At 36.6% G+C, this 23,427-nt stretch overlaps 2 protein-coding genes across 7 annotated transcripts; one reads left to right on the top strand and one right to left on the bottom strand.

Annotated features, from left to right (window-relative positions):
• Positions 1 to 1,728: 1,728 nt before the first annotated feature.
• LOC105231500 (G protein-activated inward rectifier potassium channel 3) lies at positions 1,729 to 23,290 on the bottom strand. Of its 6 annotated transcripts, XM_049447568.1 has the most exons (6): positions 20,354 to 20,473; positions 19,998 to 20,267; positions 16,426 to 16,779; positions 3,856 to 4,130; positions 2,996 to 3,778; positions 1,729 to 2,120 (listed from the first exon to the last, which is right to left on the bottom strand). In XM_049447568.1, exons 3-6 carry the CDS (start codon positions 16,701 to 16,703, stop codon positions 1,819 to 1,821), a joined length of 1,638 nt encoding a protein of 545 aa, XP_049303525.1. In that variant the 5' UTR covers positions 16,704 to 16,779; positions 19,998 to 20,267; positions 20,354 to 20,473; the 3' UTR covers positions 1,729 to 1,818. The 6 variants fall into 6 exon arrangements, with proteins under 6 accessions (XP_049303525.1, XP_049303524.1, XP_049303526.1 ...); XM_049447567.1 differs by lacking the exons at positions 19,998 to 20,267; positions 20,354 to 20,473 and adding an exon at positions 22,825 to 23,290; XM_049447569.1 differs by lacking the exons at positions 19,998 to 20,267; positions 20,354 to 20,473 and adding an exon at positions 19,846 to 19,931.
• Positions 18,643 to 20,493, top strand: LOC105231682 (uncharacterized). The gene has a single exon (XM_019992188.2). It carries the CDS (start codon positions 18,643 to 18,645, stop codon positions 20,491 to 20,493), a length of 1,851 nt encoding a protein of 616 aa, XP_019847747.2.
• Positions 23,291 to 23,427: the final 137 nt, after the last annotated feature.

Genomic DNA, 23,427 nt, shown 5'->3' with positions numbered 1-23,427 from the left:
TTAAGGTGTTGGGCCAGTTAAGTACTTTTAAAAATTTGACCGAAAACGTAAACTTGTAAAACGTGATTTCAAAAGTTAGTCAAACTAGTCGTCTAACAGTGTCAAAATGGCATAATAATATTTATAATTATATATAAAATATTTTATTACAGCACAGAAATACTTTTATGCTCTCCTTAAATTAAATTATAAAAATTGGCCTTTAGACTAACCCAACTGCTTCAGACAACTCCAAAATATACATATATTCGAAAACCTAAGCCTCTATTACTATCAAAAATCCTTAACCATACAGATTATTCTTGATATAAATGAACGAAAATCAGTCGTTGGGTACTAGGTCTGCATTTTACGACAAAAATCCTTTCAAGATAAGGTATTATATTAAACCAGTATCGCTGTTAGGTTAGATAGGTTTTACTGGCCAACTGTCACGCCATACATAGATGGAGGTTCTGTTTAATATAAGCTGAAGTTTTCCTCATACAAAACTGCAATGTTTTTTGCGAAGTTTAATAGAGACTTCATATCTAACTCTTTCATTCAGCTAGTTCCTTGAACTGCGAAACTCCTAGATATATAAGACTAGTTCTTTATAAAGCCGCACAAAAGCATAGGAGATGTTTCAACGGCTCCCTTATAATCACTTCCGCGCACTTGCTATATGTGTATATAAGTTTTGGAACTGTGACTAGGCCAACAACCGTCCTGAAGTCTTTTCAAAACCGCGTGAACAGAAAGCATGCGTACTCGATGCCTTTACATATGATCTGGGATGATCTTAGCGAACCTGCATGTTCTTAAATCATCACATCTCACTCTTATCCGTCTTTGGCGACTTGCGTATTTCCTGTACCTTCTGCGCCATCCATCCTCTGTTAATATGAATTGATATCTTTACTTGAAGATAAAGTGGTCTATTTCATTCATCAAAGATGTTTATGGGAGTGTTTATTAACATTCAAAAGAATATTCTTTGGCATTTATTTTTTAACGATTATCTCTTTCATATGATGACCGCGACTACGTCTCAGATGGTCGATCCGTTGAGTTCAATTTCGAATGCTCGTTCGAACATTTCGACTGGCAACTGGCGGATAACACTCGTAAGGTTTTGCTCCAAGGCCTGAATCAAAACGGGATTGTCCGCATAGACTTTAGACTTTACATATCCTCACAGGAAAAAGACCAGCCCAAACTGGGGAGTTATCTGCTCACCGAAGTGTTCTCTTAATAAATCCTTTGATTGACACGATGTGTGGCAAGTGGCACCTTCTTGTTGGAACCGACCGCCGAGATCACGAGCTTCAATTTTAGGCATCAAATAGTCGGTTACCTCCGGCATCATTTTCGAAGAAATATGGACTGATAATTCCATCGACCCACAAAACACATCAAAACGTTGTTTTTTTCTGGTTGAAATGGCAGCTGTTGATATCTTCAGGTTGATCTTCATCCCAAAAGCGACAATTTTGCTTGTTTACATACTCATTGAGCCAGAAATTGTCCTTATCTGAACAATATTTGGCTCAAAAACAGCTGATTGATTCTTGGATTGGAATTTTTCAAGAGCTCATAGAACGAAGCATTTTGCCGCGTGGGAAGGTCGAGCCGTCAGTTCTTGCACAAGCTGTAATTAACTTCGGATAAAAGTACTGAGAACTTCATGACTAATAAAATAAGAGGATTAAAAAACTTTGGACAAATTTCTTAAAAATAGAAACAAGATTTATAGATATAAACATAATTTTATTAATAATAATTTACAAAATTGTCCATTACTTAATAATTAAAATAAATTTGCATAAAATGGTGCACTTATTTGACTGGAATTTTTCGCACACTCTCAACACCTTCAAACAAAGCCGCATAACGCAACGTGCGTTCGTCCGCCGAGCCAATGGAAGAGAAGCCCGAACTGCGCTCGCTCACCGGTGACGCGGTCAATGACGACGGTGCAACGCCAGCTTTATTGCATACATTTGTTGTTATTGACTTCGGTCTTCTTCTCGGCAACGTGAAGGATAATTGCTTGAAGAGTGCCGTATCCGCTGATAAGGCGTTCAAACGATGCGACTGCGGCTCGTACGATGCGCAACGAAGCAGTGGATTGCGTTGCACTGAAAAGTAGAAGCGATAAGTGAAATGGAAAAACAAAGGCAAGTTAGTAAAATATTTAAAGTTATTTTTAATAATAGTATGTCTCTTAAACTTCAATAACTTACAGCGCTGGGACAACACAACAGCAGGAGTTTGAGTAATGTAATGATGTAGTTGGCCGCTTATTATTATATATGTATGTATGTGCATATTTGTATGTGCAAGGAAGTATGTAATAGTATTCAGTAAAAGTAAATTAATTAAGCTTTAGCTTTAAGGAACAATTTTATTCGATTTTTTTCGTAGTACATTTAGATGTGTAGTTATATAGACAACAACTTTGGAACGTTTTACTAAAATATACAAATATAAATACATTGATAGCTAGACAACAACAATAAGTGCCTTTGCCGGGGCTAGTGCGCTTGGTAGGTATTCTGATGATGATGTGAAGTGCATACATATATAAAAGTTGATAAATATTTGTTTAGGGTTTTGGGCATGTTTCTCAAGTATCGGAGTGGTTGATGGACAATTGACGCGCGGTGAATGTGGTTTCTGTATGAAAAGGTGGAAATAAATTAATATAATTAGTGTTGTAGCAACTGTAGAGTTATAAATATGATATGTGTGTGTTTATCAATGTTAACTTAAAATTACATAACCTCAATTTTTATATAACATACAAGTGCTCTCTAAATATATATTAATTTCAGCTGCAGCGAGTTCTTTTTTTGGTTTTTTGGTAGCTTCTAATGACACACTGGCTATCTTCACACTCTTCTCTCTCTCTCTCTCACTCCTGTATATTTCTCTTACCCTTCTTTTTTCCCTCGCTTATCCTACCCTTCAATGTTGTGTTCCCTTTCTGTTAAAGCATTAACACTGAACTCACCTGGCGTTCTAAAGCCCTCTTGTATCTTATAAATCTCATTCAACTCTCGTGCACTGCATAACGGCGTATCCACCTGTGTTGTCTCGTTGAAACGCCCATAATCGATCTCATAAGCCTGTCGTTCTTTATTGTACAAAACCACTGGATCAAAGCGATGACCCCACAATATCTCCGTGTTTACATAGCTCGAACGCGCCTGTGTTGATTGGCCCGTCGACTCAACCGTACCCTCCAAAACGACGACCAACTCGAATTTATCCTGCAGAATATCGGTGGCAGACATATTATAAAACGGTGAATTCTCATCGATTTTATGTTCGATAACCATCGGCCATATGAAGAACAAATCCGAGCCACACTCGTCGGCGCTGACTTCCAGTTCGGTGAAATGCTGACTCATCACCTCACCCTCCTTAGTGGTGCGCGTGCGTATTAGCTGAGCACGTACGCCGGCACCAATGATATGTGACTTACGCATATCACCGACACGGAACATCAGCGAGAGACCACCATCGCGTTGACAAATGACCGCATATTTGGAGAAGAGCAGAGTTTGTGCGCGTTGCTTGGCACGTGTCATCTTGGCGAACACGATGCCGCCCATAAAAGCCGAGGTCATTACGCCAAATATCGATTGGAAACACATCATGAATATAGCCTCCGGACATTCTTCCGAGGTGGTGCGTACACCATAGCCGATAGTGTGTTGTGTCTCAATTGAGAAGAGGAAACACGAGGTGAAGCCGTGTATAGCGGAAACGCAAGGCGTCCAACCGGATTCCTCTAGCGTAACAAAAAAAAATGTATTTCATTAAAATATAACTTATATTCTTGCATAGCAAACTTGTGTATGTATGTACCTTGATGTTCGGGCAAATGCAGTTCCTCCAAGTCGCCGTGTGTATACATAATGAGCCACCAGAGCAATGCAAAGAAGAGCCAAGATAGTATGAAGGAAAGTGCGAATACCAGCAGCGTCCAGCGCCATTGTGAGTCCACAAGCGTTGTATAGAGATCTTGCATGAAGCGTAAACGACGTCGCATCAGATTCTTTTGCATAACATTGCAATCGCCATTCTTGAACACAGCGCGGCGGCGCACTTTACGCATGCTGCCGGGGCGGAAGTTACGCGATCTGTTGGTTGAGAAAAACTTATATTAGAGGCGAAACAAAAAAGATGTTTAAAACCCTGTTTTCATAGAATTAACTTTGAATGAAATTTTTAAATTCATAGTTATTTTGGAACCTAATTTTTTCGAGCTTTTTGAAATGAGTTCTACGACCACACCCAAGGGTATCTAAATATGGCAGCCGAAGGGCAGTTAAAAATGGATTTAACATTAATTCAAATTAAATTTACTAAAAGATTCAGTATTCCTGATGTTATCCTCCTCCCTTCGTTGGGAGGCTCTACTCCTCAACCGATGGAAAGGGAGAAGTGCATACTTGAGACTTATCCTTGATTGGAAGCTGTTATGAGAACCAAACATCAAGGAGGCCTCCGTCGTCTCATTCCAGTCTAGAGGAGCATTCGAGAATAGGTTGGGCTTCTCACCAAATTATGAGTCCTGGCTGTATGAAATCGTTGTTAAGCCAATAATTTTTTAGGGTGTCATTGTTTGCTGAACGGCGCTTGGAAATATCATGCTAGCTAAGCAACTAGAGCGTTTTGAAAGAGTGGTTCTCATCGGCATTTGTGGTGCACTGAAATTCTCCAATAATTCGATTGCATTCCTTACAATCTATATCACTACATCCCAGAACCATCTCCTGGCGGTTACTTCTCTGCTCACACTCCTGTTGGAGAAGTGCACGCCTTCTATGAAGTTTTCAGAAGTTTCAGACTACCAGACAGACTGTGGCACTTTCAAGCGGAGGTGGTTTTTCTACTAGAAATATAGTTTTTATGGAGAACCTTAATTTTCTACGTGTTAATCCACATTTTAGTTAAAAAAAAAGCGGTATATAAAGTATCAGTTAAAAATAATAAAAACATAATTCAGTGGTATTTGTGTTGCCCTGTGTGGAATACATTTACGCCTAGAAGTATATTATGAAATTCATAAGCGTTTATGGCAAACAGGGTGACTCAACAGATATTTATTTTTTAAGAATATTATACTTTATTACGTTTCTTAAATAAGAACTTTTTTTAGAATTTTTAGCATTTTATTAATTATTATTATAATATTTTGTAAAATTACATAATTGTAGCGCTCACATAAAAATACATACACACATATGTAAGTAGGTTTGTAAACACTCGCTTGTAAAGAAGCAGCTGGACCAGAAGCCAGTGTCAACAAATAGTGTCACAGATCAAATATATATCATAGTCTAGCTATGTAATAGAATATGCAATAGTTGCCCACATGCGGATATGCACTCACACACACACACACCTTCTAAGATTGCTGTAATCGTCAACACGCGAAATCACATGTAATACTCGCAATCGCATTAATTAGCTAATATTTCTGAGTGTTGAAAATTTTATTTATAATGCTTACAACATACAGCAATCTTGTCTGACTTAAATTATTTGGACTGTATTATTATAATTTATTGCTACAAATGCACTATAAACGAGTAGGGAGGCGTTAAGTTCGGCTGCAACTGAACATTTTATACTCTTGCATACTATTCACATGCCATATAAAAACCAAAAAATTTCCCAGGGTTTCATAAAGTACCTCACAGCAAAGTCAGAGGGATGTTCGAAAATCCCGATATTAGTTATATGGGGACTAGGTGAAGTTTTCCTCCAAATTTATCCACTTTAGTCACATTTTTTCAGTCAGATAAATGCAAGCAAAATTACGCATACGCCCTGACAGTCATCAGACGTTTCATAGAAATATTCACACTAAAAATATGCAGTTGCATTTCAGTAAAATATTTCACAAAAAATTTTCTCTCAGTGTATTCACAAAACATTGTAGGCCGAATAAAATTTCGCTAATTATCACTATAACAACGTCTATGAGTTATTTCTACTCAACTTGGCAGGGCTAAATTTGCATATGATACTTATATGAGAGATATATGCAAGCCGTCACTGGAAAAATTAGTATCTTAGTGTTGTTGTTAGGCTTGCTGATAAATATGCCAAGTGTTTGATGATGCAACCGCAACGTAAAGGAAATTTTTTTTTCTCCTACACAAGTACGTATATATACGCATATTAATAAATGCAAATCGATATATGTATGTATGTATTGCAAGGCATTTAAAGGGCTCAGCTGTCAGTGAGGTATTGTATTATATATACTTATATTTGTATTTAGAAGTGTACATATATATGGCATGTTTGTACATACTGGTATACAAAATTATGTACATATATTAAGCAGCAACGCAGCAACAAATTAGATCCGATTTAGATTCTATATTTACGATAAATGGAAATCAAATGTTATCAAATTGATTGAATTGACGATGTAACTGGAAATTGGCAGATAAAGAGGAAATAAATACTTGAGGACTTAAATGCAATTGACGCTTAGATAAGCACTTTCGCTGTGAAGAAAAGAAACACAGCGCGTGCTACAAAATTGCACTTACTCGTTCGCTAAAGTAGAACAAATATTTATCATTGTTGTTGTAACAATCTCATACTCTTTTGTGCTGAGCGGCTTTATATAATTATTGATTTATAATATTTTAACAAAACCAATCCATCCACATCGTCCAGTTCCTTAAACATAGGGACAACTTTACTCATATTTAAGTACAGAAACGCTAACCGATTTATCGGTTAGCATCCAAATGATCTTCGAATAAATCAAATATCAATATTTTCAGTTTCAAGCGCGTTTACTATTAAAGAGCTTACTCGATAATGCAATTAAGCTATCTCGACACTGTTATACGATATGAGATCATTAGTTCGGAGCACTTGACGAAATTACGGATATTTTAGTGTAATTATATAACATCGAACCAGAAATAGTTATCTACAAGTATAAATATGTTGAAAATCTATTTAAGTAGAGCAACTACCAATAGAGATGACGTAATTTTGAAACTTCTGGCGGTCATTGTTGTTTACAGATTTATGTCAAATCTCGTCAGTGAGTTCAATAATTTCTTTCATTTCATCATCTCACGTTTCACTTTGGTACAACGCTTGGAAATTGTCAAGATTATTACACAAATTCTCGTTCTTGAAAAAAACGTTCATGGGAAAATCATTTCCTCAGATGTGGCCCATTTCTGGCTTAATAGCTTCGACAACAAACAACATTGTCGCTATTGGAGTGAGTCAAATCTCCGTGTGATTACAGAAACGCAATTGCATCCCCAAAAATTAGGCGTTCATGGTATGACGGCATCACGAACCTTATTTCTTTCGAAATGAGACAGGAATAGAGTTTGTTATTGCCATCAAAAGCGATTGTTTAACACGATATTGACCGACTTTTTTCTCGAACTTATATGAAATCGAGGTGGACCTTCCATATTTCCAACAAGGCTGCGCGCCGCCTCGCGTTTCACGTCTAAACTTGTTGCGCGACTTGTTGATCTTTTGAATGTTGGTAGACCCTTTATATTTATATTATGTATTCGACCATATGGACCAGGCACTCTTAAAATATCAACTGAGCAAGTACATTACATCATTCACGAATATGATTCGGAACAATATTTAGAGAAATTCAAGTGTAATAAACTCGAAGTTTTAGGTCGATATGCAGCAAATGTGAAACATGGCTCCATCATTCGAAGTCCAATCAGCAGTCATCCGAGTGGACGGCAATAATCCGAAGAATCTGCTTCAAAGAGTACGTCGCATCAGTTGACTGACAAGTTTATGACGTCTATAGTATATTTTGGGATGCGCATGGAATAATGTTTATTGACTACCTTGAAAAAAGTAAATGACCATCAACGGCGACATAAGGTTATTGAAGCGTTTGAAAGACGAGATGAACAAAAAAGGCAACATTTAGAGAAAATAAAAGTGCTGTTTCACGAATACAATGCACCTTGTCATAAATCAGTGAAAACGATGGCTAAAATCCATGAATTCGACTTAGAGTTGTTTTTCACATCCACCATATTCTACAGATCTGGCCACCAGCGACTTTTTCCTGTTCTCAGATCTAAAAATAAGTTCTCGCTGGGAAGACATTTTCTTCGCATGAAGAGGTGATCGCCGCAACTGAGGCCTATTTTAAAGCAAAAGACAAATCATAGAGTAAAAATAAGTATCGAAAAGTTGGAGAATCGCTATAATCAGTGCACCTATGTAACCCTTGAAGGGAACTATGTTCCATTATAAAACCGAACTTTGCCAAACAAAATGTGTTTTACAATGAAATGCCGGCTTCTAAATTGCCCTGTTAGCGAATAAATGTACAAATAGTTCCACGCGAAAATTAAATTATTAATAACTGAGGCAAAATATTCACGCGACCAATTAATATCAACGCTCTTGTTTCGATTCGACTCTTTTTGTTTTTGTCAGTCACTCACCCCATTCGCCCCATTTATCCATTTATGTTTGATTTGAATTGTTACTATTGCCTTGGCTCTGTGAGTTGCGGCTTCCATTAATTAAAAATTTTAAAACTAAACAAATAATAATAAATGTGGGGCCTGAACCCCACACACACATGCGCATATATGTATGTGTTCATGAATGCGCTTGACTTTTATTTATACGCCGACAGTTATTTGATAGCGATATGTAGATACATATTTACACATACAACTACAAGGGATGCCATGAGCTATTCGAATAAGCAGAAAAAAATCTATTGAGGGCAGTTCAAAGAGTTTCGAATTGTTTTGATTCACAATTAAACACTTAAGCTAATTTATGTTGACAGCTTTGGCAGCTGATTATTTGCTTAGGAGTCAATTAGTGTCGAACTGAGAGCGGTGAATAAGCGGCGTGATGATGCTTTGATGATATATTAAAGAATTTTGGAATTATAAATTTATTAAGGGGAATGAAAGTTGTGGTTAGAGTATGAATTGTTGTTGTTAGCAATGAAATTCATTAACATTTTTTTTATAATTTTTAATATCTCATTGAAAAATAACGAAAAAGAATATGGTGTAGAGGTGGTGATGTGATTTACTGACTTTTTGACAGTGTGTGCAATCCGAAGCTTATTGACTTTTGTAGAATTTCGGAATATTTCTGATATGAATTTGAAACAAACGATCGACGAAAATGAAGTGTTTGACTGAAATAAAAACGTTGACTACGCTAAAGAGTTTTAAAAGAGCAGTGTGAGATTAAAATCACACTAACACAGCATAAAGAAAATACCTTTGAGCCTTGAGCGATATCGATTTTACAAATTTTGCACATATGTATAAGAAAGCACTGTTCAAAGCACTAAAACGCAACAGCTCAGAAGTGTGGCATTTCCTGCAGGGTATGTACTGAGATATCCGTGAGGAAATTTCTATGCAAATAATGCAGACAATACCGAACAACTTGCACTGATTGCTGCTAAATTGAGACAATGTAAACTGCCAAATGCTTCCGTAAAATAAGAAATTATTTGATAAGAGCAACAATGCCAGCATATTTGCAGGCTTTACTGGTAATTGTCACTTTGGGTTGAGCTTGTAGTATGCAGTTGCTATTTGTCGCCGACTAAAATTGCACCACACCAACAACAAGACTTTCATGAAACTGCCACTAAACGATGTGTACAATTGTTAGGCAGGCGATGGGAGGAGAAGTAATGGGAGGAAAAGTGGTGCGCAACGCGAAGCGAAAAGCATATAAAGCGCGTGAGTTGGATATGCATACGTACCCCTACACAAACACATATGCTTAGGTATGTACATAAATAAAAAACCGTCTGACAGCGTCAATTGCTGCTTGCAGCCCTCTGCAGTTGAAGTCGACTGATAGGCATTGCCGGTTTATAGTGGGTGGAGAATGCAGTCCGATAGATTGCTCTCAACAACAGCTGCGCGCAAAACATCTACATGTGTATGTATGTATGTATGTATGTATGTGTGCAGTTATCATCTAAGCTGGTAATTATGTAATTCGCACGAGTTCAAGTTGAAGGTCAAATGCTTTGATGACGACGATGACTAGATTATAAAGTTTAAATTGTTACTCAAACAAGCATTTGAAGGAAATATTTGTAAAATTTTCTATTTTTCTATTGCAATGAAATGTGTAGGTATATATCGTAACAAAAAAAGAAAAATAACGTAACTTCACTTTTCATAAGTTTACAAGCGAAAGAAAAACGATATAACAAAAACCACTCATATTTAAACAAAAGTTGAGTTTTGGTTATAAAATGATTATATATTGGTTATAAAATGGTTATACATTAGTTAAGCATGGGTTATATTGTATATTGGTTATATCTGAGTGAGTTTTGTTTATAAAATGGTTACATATTGCTCCTAAAATGGTTATACATTAGTTAAGCATGGGTTATATTGTATATTGGTTATATCGGAGAGCGGAAGCTGAAATTTTTATGCTACGTAAATATTGTATGTAGTTTGATGAAGTGGATCGTAAGGATTAAAAAACTCAGTTTCAATTTTTTGATGACACGTTGTTTTGCATTTTAGGTGACAATGTATATATACACATTAGGGTGGTTAAAAAATATCTTTGCATTTTTTTCATGTCCTTAGGATTAAAATTATTTTTCTTCTTTGACTTAAAAAAAACTAAGAAAAAAATTTTGGCTGAAAAAAACAAACTTCTACCTTTTAAACGGCCAGGTTTACGAGAAAATCGTAAATACTTTTTTGCAAAGCTTTCAATTTCATACAAAACTATGAAACGAGATATTTTTTCAATTCGTTGGAAGCGATTTCTGTCTGATGATAATAAAAAAATAGAAGACCGTAACATGGAGGATCTTCCCGTTACAATTAATGGCTCATTAAATGGAAAGAATTTTTGTAGAGTACCTAAAACCCTATTTTTCAAAGTATCCAGCGAAAAAATCTTTTTTTAGACTCGCCCTAATACATATTTAAACATTAGGGTAAACCAAAAAAAATTTTTTATTCCTTAGATACCGAGAAAATATCTTTCGAAATGGTGGAAAAAATTCTCGTAGTGTTGTTTAATACATCCAAACCAATTATTTTAGAGTAAATATGAAACTCATTCATGTAGAAAATTGAAAATTTAGAAAAAATATCCATTATGATTTGCTAAGTTGACTCGTTCGAAAATTATTCGTGGTCAAAGTCAAAACTAAAGTGGTAAAAGATAATTTTTAAAGTATTTTATATTTTTTTACAAAATAATGCCTCAAAGATCACAACCTTTTTTTTTTGGTATTACCCAATTACGTCGTAAAATTTAATATTTTATTCAGCACGTTTGAAAATAGCGGTAAAACGGCATTTTATAATAACAAAGTTGGAAATAGGTATAAAAAATTCAGACAGTTTATTATATAGTGTAACACAATTGCTAATTTTTTTTGTCCACCCTAATATACATACATATAATTATAATATAATTATAAATATTTTATCATTTACTGCCTTTAAGTGATTGACATCATTTCAGTAAAATCTTATCTAATTTTAAATTTTACAGATTACCAGCGCGCAGATGAGTTACTGATAAGGAGTTTACTCAAATTTACTCAAATTGCTCCCCTAACTTAAGTGCTACCACTCACCACTACCTTATAATATTTTGTGTCTCCATCTCTGCATTTATTATTGTTTCGTTAAAAAAGTTTTTGTTTAATTAATTACTTCATCGTAAGTGACCATGTGTGAGTCAATGTGCATGTAGATCAAGTTCAAGTTATCTTTAGATAAGACAAATTGATGTAATTTTTTCTATATCACTCAGCAAGATAACTCATTACAACAAATCACGTATGCAGTTATGAGAGCAAGCTCATTTAACAGCTATAAATGGGAACTAATTCCACGATTTTTTTTTGCTTTTGTTCTTAGTATACCCATGAGGTTGTTTGAATCTTGAATTGCAAACGCATTTTTCAATCTTAAGAAAACTGAGATCTTAAAAATTAGTTCGTAGCATTGATCCTCACGCCAAAGGTAGCGCGCTTGATCTCACTTGGACAGCCATATTAAAGAAAAAGTTTAGACAAGCTCGCTTGAGGAGAGTGTATCTATGGTTTTATGGCTATATCCCCAAAAAGTTCTTTAAAAAGTAATAGAAATGAGTAAGATTTACAGTTATTTAAAGAGAAAAATTTCCAACAAACATAGAATATAAGCTCTGGGGTCGGAAAAACATTCAAAATATTAAAGGGGACTGAAGAAAAATCATTTATCTTTGTGATCTCGGATGGAGTTTAAGTAATATAGCTGATCCTCACGCCAAATTTCACAGAGGTTTCACTTGGATAGCTCCTTTATGATTTTCAAAACACTTTGCCATGGATCCAGATACGCTCATATATGGAATAAGCTTTGAGCTTTGAGCCTAACACAAATTTCTCACGGCGGCTGCTATGAGTTCCAGCAAGTCGCAGATAATCTACTAGGTTTGCCAAAAATAATCGAATCTTCAACAAGATAAACATTAGAGCAGATTTCTCGCATGGACAATTGCGCTCGCTGATTTTTTATGATGTCTAAAAGCCTGAGATATAGTCCAAATACGAACATAGGTCGAGGAACAGACAGAACTAACACAAATTTCTCAAGTCAACTCGTATCAGTTCTAGACAATTTAGTAGGTTGGCCGAAAATATGTTCAACGAGATGTTTTAACCTCTAGCTGACAAAACTGAACAGTAGTGGAGATTCTGCCGAGATAATTCCACCACACCTTCATTTAAATAATTTCGGCAATTAGCGTCCAACATTTTTTTTATTTAACCTAGAGCACAAAAGGACAGCGAAGTGCCGATTAAGTACCAATACACCAATCTAAAAAGGTAGTAAAGCAAAGTAATTCTTTTGTTAAAGACGTCAAATACACCGTGACTAGTCTTGAGCGCACTGACAGCGAACTTAGAACCAGTTTTGCGACTCGTCTATCTAAGCAACGACTTGCTTCACCATTATTGTTGACTTACTTATGTCAAGCGCAGGCATCCTAAGCGATGATTACTTCTCTTGGCTAACTACTTCTAGAACTCCAACTGGTATTGCAAAAAACCAAAACTGGTCTGGCGTGGCTTATTAGCCTACCGCTTTAACCTCACCTAACCAATGTCTGTCTTCATTATAAAAATATTTGCTAACATTTTGAAAATATTCAAAAAACAAAAAAAAAAACTTGCTGTCCTCCCACATACCCTCGCACTAGTGAGGCACTCGATCCCTTCAATGCCTCATAGTAGACTCCGGCTTGTGACGGTGTGGCCGATATACCGCGCATATATTGACGTTTCCATTGGAAGGACAATGGATTTGGTTCCTCTTTCTCGGCAGCCACTTCCTCAGCTTCATGAAGCATTGGCACATCACTATGCGGATTTTGCATTTTCACTTATATTCTTACACCGAAAAATGTACACCTAAAGGATAAACGAATAGCTTAAAGATATGCTGAAACACACTTGCAGCGCTTTCAAATAAAGCGCGAGTCCGTTATCAGCACATATGTAATTACAGTAATTACTAGAAAAACTCAGTCGCGCAAGCGCACCACCTGCCAATACGATAACGATCACTCAACTGACTTACAGCTCACAAAGTGCTCCAAATGAAGCATAGAAAAGACGAAAAACTTTGTTGTACAACAATAATGTTTAAGTACGCCAACAGATGTACTTGCTAAAAGTCCATTTAGCCGTGTTTTTCTTCAATTTATGCATGTTTGCGCAATTTATTATTTCGGTGCTAAAACGAATGAAAGGCGAACTTTAATCGGTTATTTTTTGGCATGGCGTTCATGCAAAGCGTTTAATAGCAAACAAACTGTTGCAGTGTTGACTAAAGCGTTTAGTGATTTGCTTTGATTTTCACGCTTCAGTAAAACGAGTGGGAAGCGGTAATTTGGGGATGTTTATGTATACTTTTAATGGGCTGAAAATTTAGTACATTATATAGGTTTGTCTCAAACATATGTAGGCACTTCTTGTGCCATATGTTATTTTTACTTCGAGATTGTCTTGTCTCTGAGTCCTCTCGTATCTACACGACTAGGTTATATATATATATATAAATATGTTTCAAGTGCATGAATAATATTGGACATATAATTATACTTGTAGATTTTTTTGTATAATATTTCAAGAGGAAATAAAACTCATACATATTTTTTTCTTATGGCCAGAAATTTTGTTTTTCCGCTACATTTCCCATTATGGAAGTGACAAGAGACAGCCGCGGCTGGGTTCAAAATATTTCAAAAGAGAGGCCCAATTTTCAACCACTTTTTTCAGTAACGAACCGAATGTTCCCCTCCAAGGCGTCATTCACCTCGAGCGTATCTGCGTAGGCTAGCGAATTCACATAACCTCACAAAACATAGCCCAGCAGTGTTAAATCGCACGATTGGTTTTCGTCGCCGAACGAAAATTTCTTGTAAAAATCGGGATCGGTGGCCTTCTCGTTTTGCGCCTATTCACAGAACGTGCGACTCGCTTGATGGTTTTTCTTCTTCTTTACTAGCGTAGACAACGCTTACGTGGTTATAGCCGAATTAATAACAACGCGCCAGTTGTTTCTTCTTTTCGCAATTCGGCATCAAGTTCAGCTAGATCCTTCTCCACCTGATCTCTTTAACAGAGTGGACGTCGTCTTATATCTGATAAAGTTTTTTTTTTTCATCGCTGCGGTATTCGCCGCCAATGCGCTAGGATCAAAAATCTTCCGCAGAACCTTTCTCTCTAAAACTCATAACGTCGACTGATTAAATATTTTCATCGTTTATGCCTCTGCACCATATAGCAGGACGTGAATAATGTGTGACTTATAGAGTTTGGTTTTTATTCGTCGAGAGAGGACTTTACTTCTCAATTGCTTACTCAGTCCAAAGTAGCACTTGCTGACAAGAGTTAGTCTGCGTTGGATTTCGAGGCTGATATTATTGTTGGTGCTAATACTGGTTTCAAAGCAGACGAAATTGTCTACGTCTTTGAAGTTATGACTGTCGCCATATCATCGAAAAGGGGCACTCTCATCCGATGATGCTATTTCCTTTTCATTTGAGCCGTTTTTTATATGGTTTGTCCCAAACTCAGCGCATAATGCTAGGAAGGGATGGTTTGCCTTCTCACATTACCTCGCCTTCAAATGGATCGTCTTTGGCTACCCAGAAGATACTTGGTCTAAGACCGGAAGTCGTGAGCTGCTTGAGCCATATGTAAAAGAATCATTTCTGGCCAATCCCAAATGAATGGCGCTCAGAAAACTTTCCTCATTTGCGTGAACTTCTACACATGGCTCCATCTTCTTGTTGGTTGCTAGACTTTAATTCTTATATGAATTGGATTTTATAGGCCAACAAACCAAGATCTTTCCACAAAGCGGATTGGCCCAGCTCTAATTGTTGCTCGTAATGGCGTATGGACACTTTCAGGTCTTTTAGATTAAACGAGAAAGCGATCCATAGATATTTGAAACTTAAAACTGTTTAATTTGACTTGAATGACGAATAACGTCCTAAGCAACCAAACAAAGTTTTAAGATGAGGGGCTGATACAAATTTTTGCCAAACACAAGAAGTGCAGGCAGAATCACTCAAGCAAACTTTTCTAAACTTTTGAAACCAGATTACAGAGATACATTCAACAGCAAGGGAATTGGTTGTCATATGAACAGGGTATCAAAAAATTTATTAATAGACGCTAAGCCACCAAGCTATAGCTTATTTTTTGGATGGAAACCACAATTTGCCAGAAATATGAGACATTTTCTCAGCATTAGCTGCAGATGGGCAATACTTTGTACTACTGCGATCAAAATGAAAGGTGAATTTTAATTTACTCGTATACTTCGCGTGTTTTCCGAATTGGTAAATTTAATTTCTGTAAGTTGGAAGTACTGTTATTGACATTTATGCTAAATTTCACGTCAAAATATTCATTAGTATTTGAAATACGCGTCTTTTTGTGAGGCTCTTAAAGTGAATACTTCGACTTTTACTATGTCTGAATTTATTGAACAAAGTAGTGTGGTAATGCACCATCTCATACTGCATTAGTTATTCGTGATCATTTACCTGATTCACCTTAGTGTAATTTCTGGCTATTCAGCAAATTCACATGACTCCGAGGAAACCGTTTTGACTCAATTGAGGATATAAAAGCTGAATCGAAGAAAGCTCTGATGGCCATCACGACGAAGGATTTTTCCAAATGCTATGATGACTGGAAAATTCGTTGGCATAAGTGTATTGCAGCGGGAGGGGATTACTTTGAAGGATATGGAATGAACAAAATTCACCTTTCAATTTGATCACAGTAGTATATTTTTAAATGTACTTTAGTTACACTATATACCCAATATGAAATTAAAAAATGTTGACGCTCACCTGGTACTCGCTTGGCGTTGGAAAACGCCACCGCCAGTTTTCGCATAGCCATAAAAACTCGCTGGCCGATTTGGTACGATTGTAATCGGAAACGAGCCTGGATTACTGATCACGCTGTTCAGTGAATCCGGTTGCCCTTCTATGGTGACCTGACGTTGTATGCGCGGCGGTGGCGATAATCGCCGCAAAGGCGTCGTAACTCCGGAATAATCCGAAGCAGCTGATGACAATTTCTCATCCACTGGCGGTTGTAAGCTGTTCATTAAGTTGATGCGCATTCTGAACAGAAATCTGATGAACGCAAAGTGGCAAATTTATAACTGTAACTAATGCAGAAATGGCACTTAAGAAAAGCTGAAAAAAATAAAAGAAAAAATAATAAAATAAAAATTGGTTATAGCGTAAAATTCATTATGGCAAGATTTATGTCTAAAAAAAAATTTTAGCAATAATTTCGCGATTATTATAGTGTTTCATGTTATAAGGTAAATAACAGTTATTAATAGTAGACTAATCACATGCTAGTAAATAAAAATATGTATGTATTTTTGCTTATTAACTGACAAGTAGGTGCAAAATTTTCGCTAACTGTTTTGTTACGGTAGTTTCACGTTTGCATAGCCAATTGTTGCTATATAGATATAACGTTTTAGATGTTTATGTGTTTCTACATATGTATGTGTGTGTCGAATCGCACTCAAGTGCACAAATATTTAGACAGTTTGCAATTGTTTTAACAAAAAGCAACAACAACAACAAGTGTAAAGGTAAACAAAATGCAGCGAATGTAATGAAATTAGTAGCTTCTTCTGCCGCCCACTTTCTGCTGCATTATTCTGCGATTGAAGTGTGAAAGACGGCAAAATTGGCATAAATCACGAATATTACATAAATGCTCATATGTATATATATATTTACTGCGAACGTGTCGGTATTTTACGCACGTTATTTTTATTGTTGTGTAAAAATAATTAGTTTTACTTTTAATTCATACGCTGTTAATTAGAACAGCGGTTGCACTAAGTCTATGTATAATACCCTCCACAAATACAAAAGCTTCCTTACAACAACTTGATTCATATTGTTGAGTTTTTATGGCAGCTATGGGCTGTAGTGACACGATCTGCACAATTTCTTAGGAGATCACAGCACTGCCTTAAATAATAAACCATGCCAAATTTCATGAAGATATCTCTTCAAATGAAAAAGTTTTTCTTACAAACACTTCATTCTGATCGCTCAGTTTGTATGGGAGCCATTTGCTATGATAGTTCGATATCGACGGTTCCGTCGGATTAGCAGCCACTTGGAAATAAAAAAATTTGCACAATATTTCAGTTCGATGTCTCAAAAACTGGGGGAGTGATTTGTCTTTATAAAGACCGATAGACGTACCATTTTTACTTTCTGACTAAATCGACTCAGCCTATCACGGTGATCTTTTATATATATACTCCATAGAGGTCTCCGTGGAAAACTTAATATACCCTGTCGAGGGTATAACAATAATACATATAACTCTTAAATAAACTTCCTAAAACTTCATCCATTCCCAGAAAATGTAATGTCGACTCATCAGATGTTGTCATCATCCATGGCTCTGCACCATATAGCAAGACGAGAATAATGAGTAACTTATAGAGTTTGATTTTTGTTCATCAAGAGAGGACTTACTTCTCAATTGTCTCAGTCTCAGTACAAAATAGCACCTGTTGGCAAGTGTTATTCTGCGTTCGATTTTGAGGCTGACATTGTTGTTTTTTACTGGTTTCAAAAAACGCATTACATGTAGAAAATAGTTGTCTGCGAATTTAGGCAAAAATGGATCAAAATTCTAGTAGAAAGAAGAACTTTAGCACAAATTTATATTATGAGTGTGATTTAAATAAATGCTATACGATTATCGCTATACGTTTTGTAACGCCGGCAATTATGATCAATGACACTATTACACAAGGCTATTAGAAGCAGCTCAATAACTTTTTATGGTGTAAACTTAGTTGACAGACAATTTTAGCGTGCAATTAAACCGCAACAGAAACTTACAGTATCTGAAATCAGTACACAACTTAAATAATAACGGCACATTAATCCTTGTGACAAGAAAAATTTGTATATAAAACAGACGATGACAATCGAATTTCCAGTCCACACCATACATTCACTGCAGACAGTACAGAGAGTAAGGAGCGCTAGTATATGCTAATCCCAAGTAATATGCAGAGCTTCAATAATCTCACAACGATACTTAACTTAATTGGAATGACAACTTTGGGTCAAGAATTTATGCAAATACTGGCAGATATTGTGATTACCTCCTCGAAGGAGCGGCGGGTGAATACAATTATATACACAAGCTTTGAAGCGGGCAATAACACTGCGCTAGATTCTATGAACATACTACGCGCACTGGCCCAAACAACACGTGGTACAGTAACATTCCTACATATTGACACCACACCGCGCATGGAACGTTATATTAAGAAATTCAATACGGAACTGCTGAGCATCGCACAGCTCACGCATAACCGTAAGTTGGATGAAAGTCTCTTGAGAAAACTGTGGCAACGGCTTTGGCGCAATAGACAAACTCGGCTTATACTGCTACTCGACGACTTAGCAAGCTCGGGTTATATAAGCAAAATACTAAGGTTGTGTTTGAGGCATCAAGTTTTCAATGTAATTGTGCTGCAGCCGCACAAAGTTGTGATGGAAGGCAGCTACTGGACGGTACGCATATATCCCACACAAATGCCAGTTAAAAGCAGTTTTATACCACCAGATTATCGAGCTATATTTCCAAAACATTTGACGAATATGTATGGTCATCCGTTGCGCATATTCACGAAAGCATGGTATCCGCAAATTTATACATACACGCCCACAGCAGGCAACGCCACGCTTAGCGGTTTCTTAGGGCGTGCTTTGGTCGAATATGCAAATTTTCACAATGCAACAATTGAGCATCCCATGAGCATGCAGCGCAAATATTTAAGCTATGTGGAATTGTGCGATTACTTCGAGAACAAGACCATTGATATGGGCTCACTACAGCCCATCGACTACAGTGATCGTAATGTCAGCTTTTCGGTGGTGTTTCAACGTATCGATTGGTGCCTGATGGTGCCATTAGAGCAACCACTGCCAAAATCGTCGTTCTACTTTAATATCATACAAAGTACCGTTATAATTCTATTCAGCTGCAGTTTCATTGTTATCAGCTGTTTTTGGATCGGCATAGCGCGTTGGCAAGCTCAGCAACCGCTGAAAATGTTCGAGCACTTCATTAATATTCCGTTGTTGCCCGGCTTGTTGGGCATGGCATTTCATATTGACAGGCGTATTTCAAGCAAACATAAACTGTTGGTTTCTACCATCTCGCTGGCGGGTGTGATAGTCGGCACAGCATACGGCACTTACCTGCAGAGCTACATTGTGAATGCACCGCTCGGTGCTAGGGTCCAAACAATTACCGAATTATTGCGCCGAGGCATACAAGTGGCTGTTAGCGCTGAAGAGCTTGAGCTAATTAGTAATAACTTGGATTTTCGCAAATATCGGCAGAACTTTACCGTGTTTAATAATTTCACGGAGCTCTTATTGCTACGTGACACGCTGGATACCGGCTATGCATTTACAGTGACCGATATGTGGGCCATCTACGATGAGTTGCAGAAATATTTCGCTCGCCCGCTTTTTCGCCTATCCGATATTTGTTTCTGCCGTAACTACCCGATGGTTATTCCCTTGCAGGAGAGTTCAATGCACCGTCAACCGTTGAATGAGTTCCTCGCACGTCTACACGAAGCCGGTCTGATAGATCACTGGCGGCGTCACAGTTTCTTGGAGTTATTGGAAATGGACTGGTTAACTTTATATGACAATGGCACGTATTATGATTTCAAGCCAATGCAAATGGCGGACTTACATGAAATACTCGCAGCCATGTCTGTTTTGTTCGTGTTGAGTTTCATTAGCTTCGTGTTTGAGTTTTTCGATGTGACTATTTTCAGATTCTATACTTCGATGCGGCATATAATACGCAAAAGCTTAACAACGAAGAAATAAATACAAAGTGTTTTTACGTTTATGGTACTTCGGGTTGTTTTCAGTTTTTCATTAAAGCAAAAATGGCAAAAATTCTCAAGATCGTGCTAAAGACTAATTTAGAGGAGATTCTAAAGGCTGTTAACATCTTGAGCGAGTTCTAGTCAGCATTACAGGTATATTCTGTTGGTGTAATGTTGTTCAGCTATTGCTTAGGAATCTCACTATGGTGTGGATTCTACAATGTTTATATCCTCTCCAAAACTTTTGTAATTTTTTGAGTGGTAGATGTAATCAAATAGTACTTGAACTTGAACATCGGCTGCTGAGATATAATTTATGGTTATAAATACTTATAAAAAAAATTGAGATGAAATTTGATTAGAAATACGAAAGGACTTTTTCGGCTAACCAATATTTGTTGCAACCTAACGTAATTTTATAATATCTCTAAAAGATTCTACTAAAATCTCAACTGGATCCAAATAAGAAGATAGTTTTGAAGATACAGCATTGTGCGCTCGATGTCAACTAAATAAAGTAAAACATTTCGAGGTTCCCTATTTTTCTTAAAGAAAAAACACAGAAACTTCAAATTTGAAGGGAAATGTTTATTATCAATCTAAAGAACATTCATTGGCATTTATTTTCGAAAGATTAGTCTCAGATAGTTCATCCGTTGAGTCTAATTTTCGATGACTTGCTCGAGCATTTCAACTGGTATCTAGCAAATAACATTCGTAACACTTTGCTCCAAGGCCTGAACTGAAGCGGGCTTGTCCGCATAAACTTCAGACTTTACATATCTTCACAGAAACAAGTCTATCGGTACGATATCACACGATCTTGGTGGCCAATCAACCGGCTCAAAACGTGAAAATATCTGCTCACCGAATTTTACTTGTTTACATACTCAATAATCCAGAAAAGGGTCTTATTGCTAAACAAAATTTGGCTCAAAAACATCGGTTCTTTTTGGAACTTTTCAAGAGCCCATAGAGCGAAGCGATGTCGCTTGAAAAGGCCGAGCGGTTTCAGTTCTTGCACAAGCTATACTTTGTACGCTTTCAATTTAAATCTCGCCGTAAAATGCGTCAAGTCGTTCCATACGACAGCCCGATTTGCTGCGAACGGCGCCGAATCGACTCTCCACGTTCTTTGTATACACTCTCAGCTACGGCTGCTATATTTTCTTCACTGCATGCTGGACGTAGTCTATTCGGTTCAATATTATCCAATAATGAATGCTGGGTCTCAACATGGGTAACGATGTTGGGAATAGCACGCTCTATAGGCCGATTATGTTGATCATAAGTTGAGCGAAGCGCGGGAAACTTTGTACAAGCGTAAGTCTTTCCACGATGAAATGCCAAACAATGCTGAACAATAATAACATAACAACTTGACACGACTCATGGGTGATATGTCAGAAAAGGCTATTAAAAAGAATTTTCATTTGCATTACCCGTTAGTTACCTAAAACTTTAACCGAATTTTTCACGAAACAGTATTTTTAAAGTTGACAAGATGTCTCGCGAACTACTTAACAGTTCTTAATGAAAATTCTACACAGATTTATTTGATCTAATTAACAAGGCCTTGAACAAAGAATTTTTTTATTAAACAATTAAAAACAATAAAAAAACGACGTCGAAAATTTGTCGACAAAAATTGCATTCTTTTTTGAAAATGTCTGCCAAAAACACAATTTTCACTTTTTTCTTTCTTTAATACGTCGTTGATGGTCTTAATTCAAACACGTATTTTTTTACTTCGAATGATCTTGTAAGAAATCCTGCTGTCAACACGGATACATCTTTTTCCGAAGGATCGCCAGAAATAACGTCGTAATAGCCAAATTTCGAATATTTTCTTTTGAAATATTCACAAAATCTTTGTAAACTTTAAAATATGTATCTTTGGAATAATAAAAAAATTGTGTAAAATATTTAGTTCTTATGTGTAAAAAATTACAGAAAATACACTGTTTTCTGCTCAAGGAAACTCATTTAATTCATTTTAAGGCAGACTTTCGAAAAAATTTCAGTACTTTCTTGGCGATAACTTCATTGAAGAGTAAAATTTCCATTTCTTCCTCATAGTATTATTATGTATAACAAATTATGCTGAAAATTTAGCGAAACCCGCCACATACATGCCATAAACAAAACGCCACAACATTATTATAAAATTTACTAGTATCACTTCTAGTAGGCAAACTTCTTTTAAAGATCCAAATTCATAATTTTTCAAAAATTCATCGATTTTATTAATAAATGAAAGTTATTTTTTACCACAATTCTTTGACACAACGCAATTGTTATTGGGAAAATACGAAGCACTTGTACTTACATTATTAATTTACAATCACCTTAAGCTCAGTGTATTAAATAAGTGGCGAATAGAACACACTTCTTAAATCGATAAACGCCGATACTTGTAGAAATTAGTGCAAGCACTTCAAAAACGCATTTACGTTAATGCCACAACAATTGGCTGACATTGAAAAAAACTGCACTTCAAAACACACGAAGCATAATTTCCGAAAGCACAAAGCAATTTAAAATTATTTAGAGATTTCGATTATTTATCGGTATTATCAGCACGATTTATCCTTTAAAACATTTTACACTAGATTATCCTTCTTGCACGAAAGCTGCTAATGAGCAAAAGTGCCCTTTTACAGCTGAACTTTATGCACTTTAACGGTTATTTTGCTTGCAAAGCGCTTGTCCAAGCGGCTCGTTCACGGCTCCACAATCAACTGGACAAACTGACACGGGCTGAGTGGCTGAGCGAGTGGCCGAGTGACTGTGTCGACTGTGTTGTTGAGAATATCATCATCAACAGCTACAGTAAAAACAATAACAATTGCAACAGTACGAGTAAATAGTTGTAAATAGAAGCTACAGTGACAAACACTTGACAGTCGCGAAATTTCAAATAAGCCTTTTG

Source organism: Bactrocera dorsalis, chromosome 2, assembly GCF_023373825.1.
Source record: "Bactrocera dorsalis isolate Fly_Bdor chromosome 2, ASM2337382v1, whole genome shotgun sequence".
Lineage (NCBI taxonomy): Eukaryota > Metazoa > Arthropoda > Insecta > Diptera > Tephritidae > Bactrocera > Bactrocera dorsalis.
The sequence above is the reverse complement of the archived record's forward strand: the minus strand, read 5'-3'. Positions and strand labels throughout refer to the sequence as shown.

Bases quoted from the DNA above. Each gene is read 5' to 3' on its own strand.
- LOC105231500 (XM_049447567.1), bottom strand. From the start codon at position 16,703: ATGCGCATCAACTTAATGAACAGCTTACAACCGCCAGTGGATGAGAAA. The intron at 4,131-16,425 runs GTGAGCGTCAAC...CTCAACCAACAG, and splicing joins CAACGCCAAGCGAGTACCAG to ATCGCGTAACTTCCGCCCCG. The intron at 2,121-2,995 runs GTGAGTTCAGTG...TCTACTTTTCAG, and splicing joins AGAGGGCTTTAGAACGCCAG to TGCAACGCAATCCACTGCTT.
- LOC105231682 (XM_019992188.2), top strand. From the start codon at position 18,643: ATGCAGAGCTTCAATAATCTCACAACGATACTTAACTTAATTGGAATG.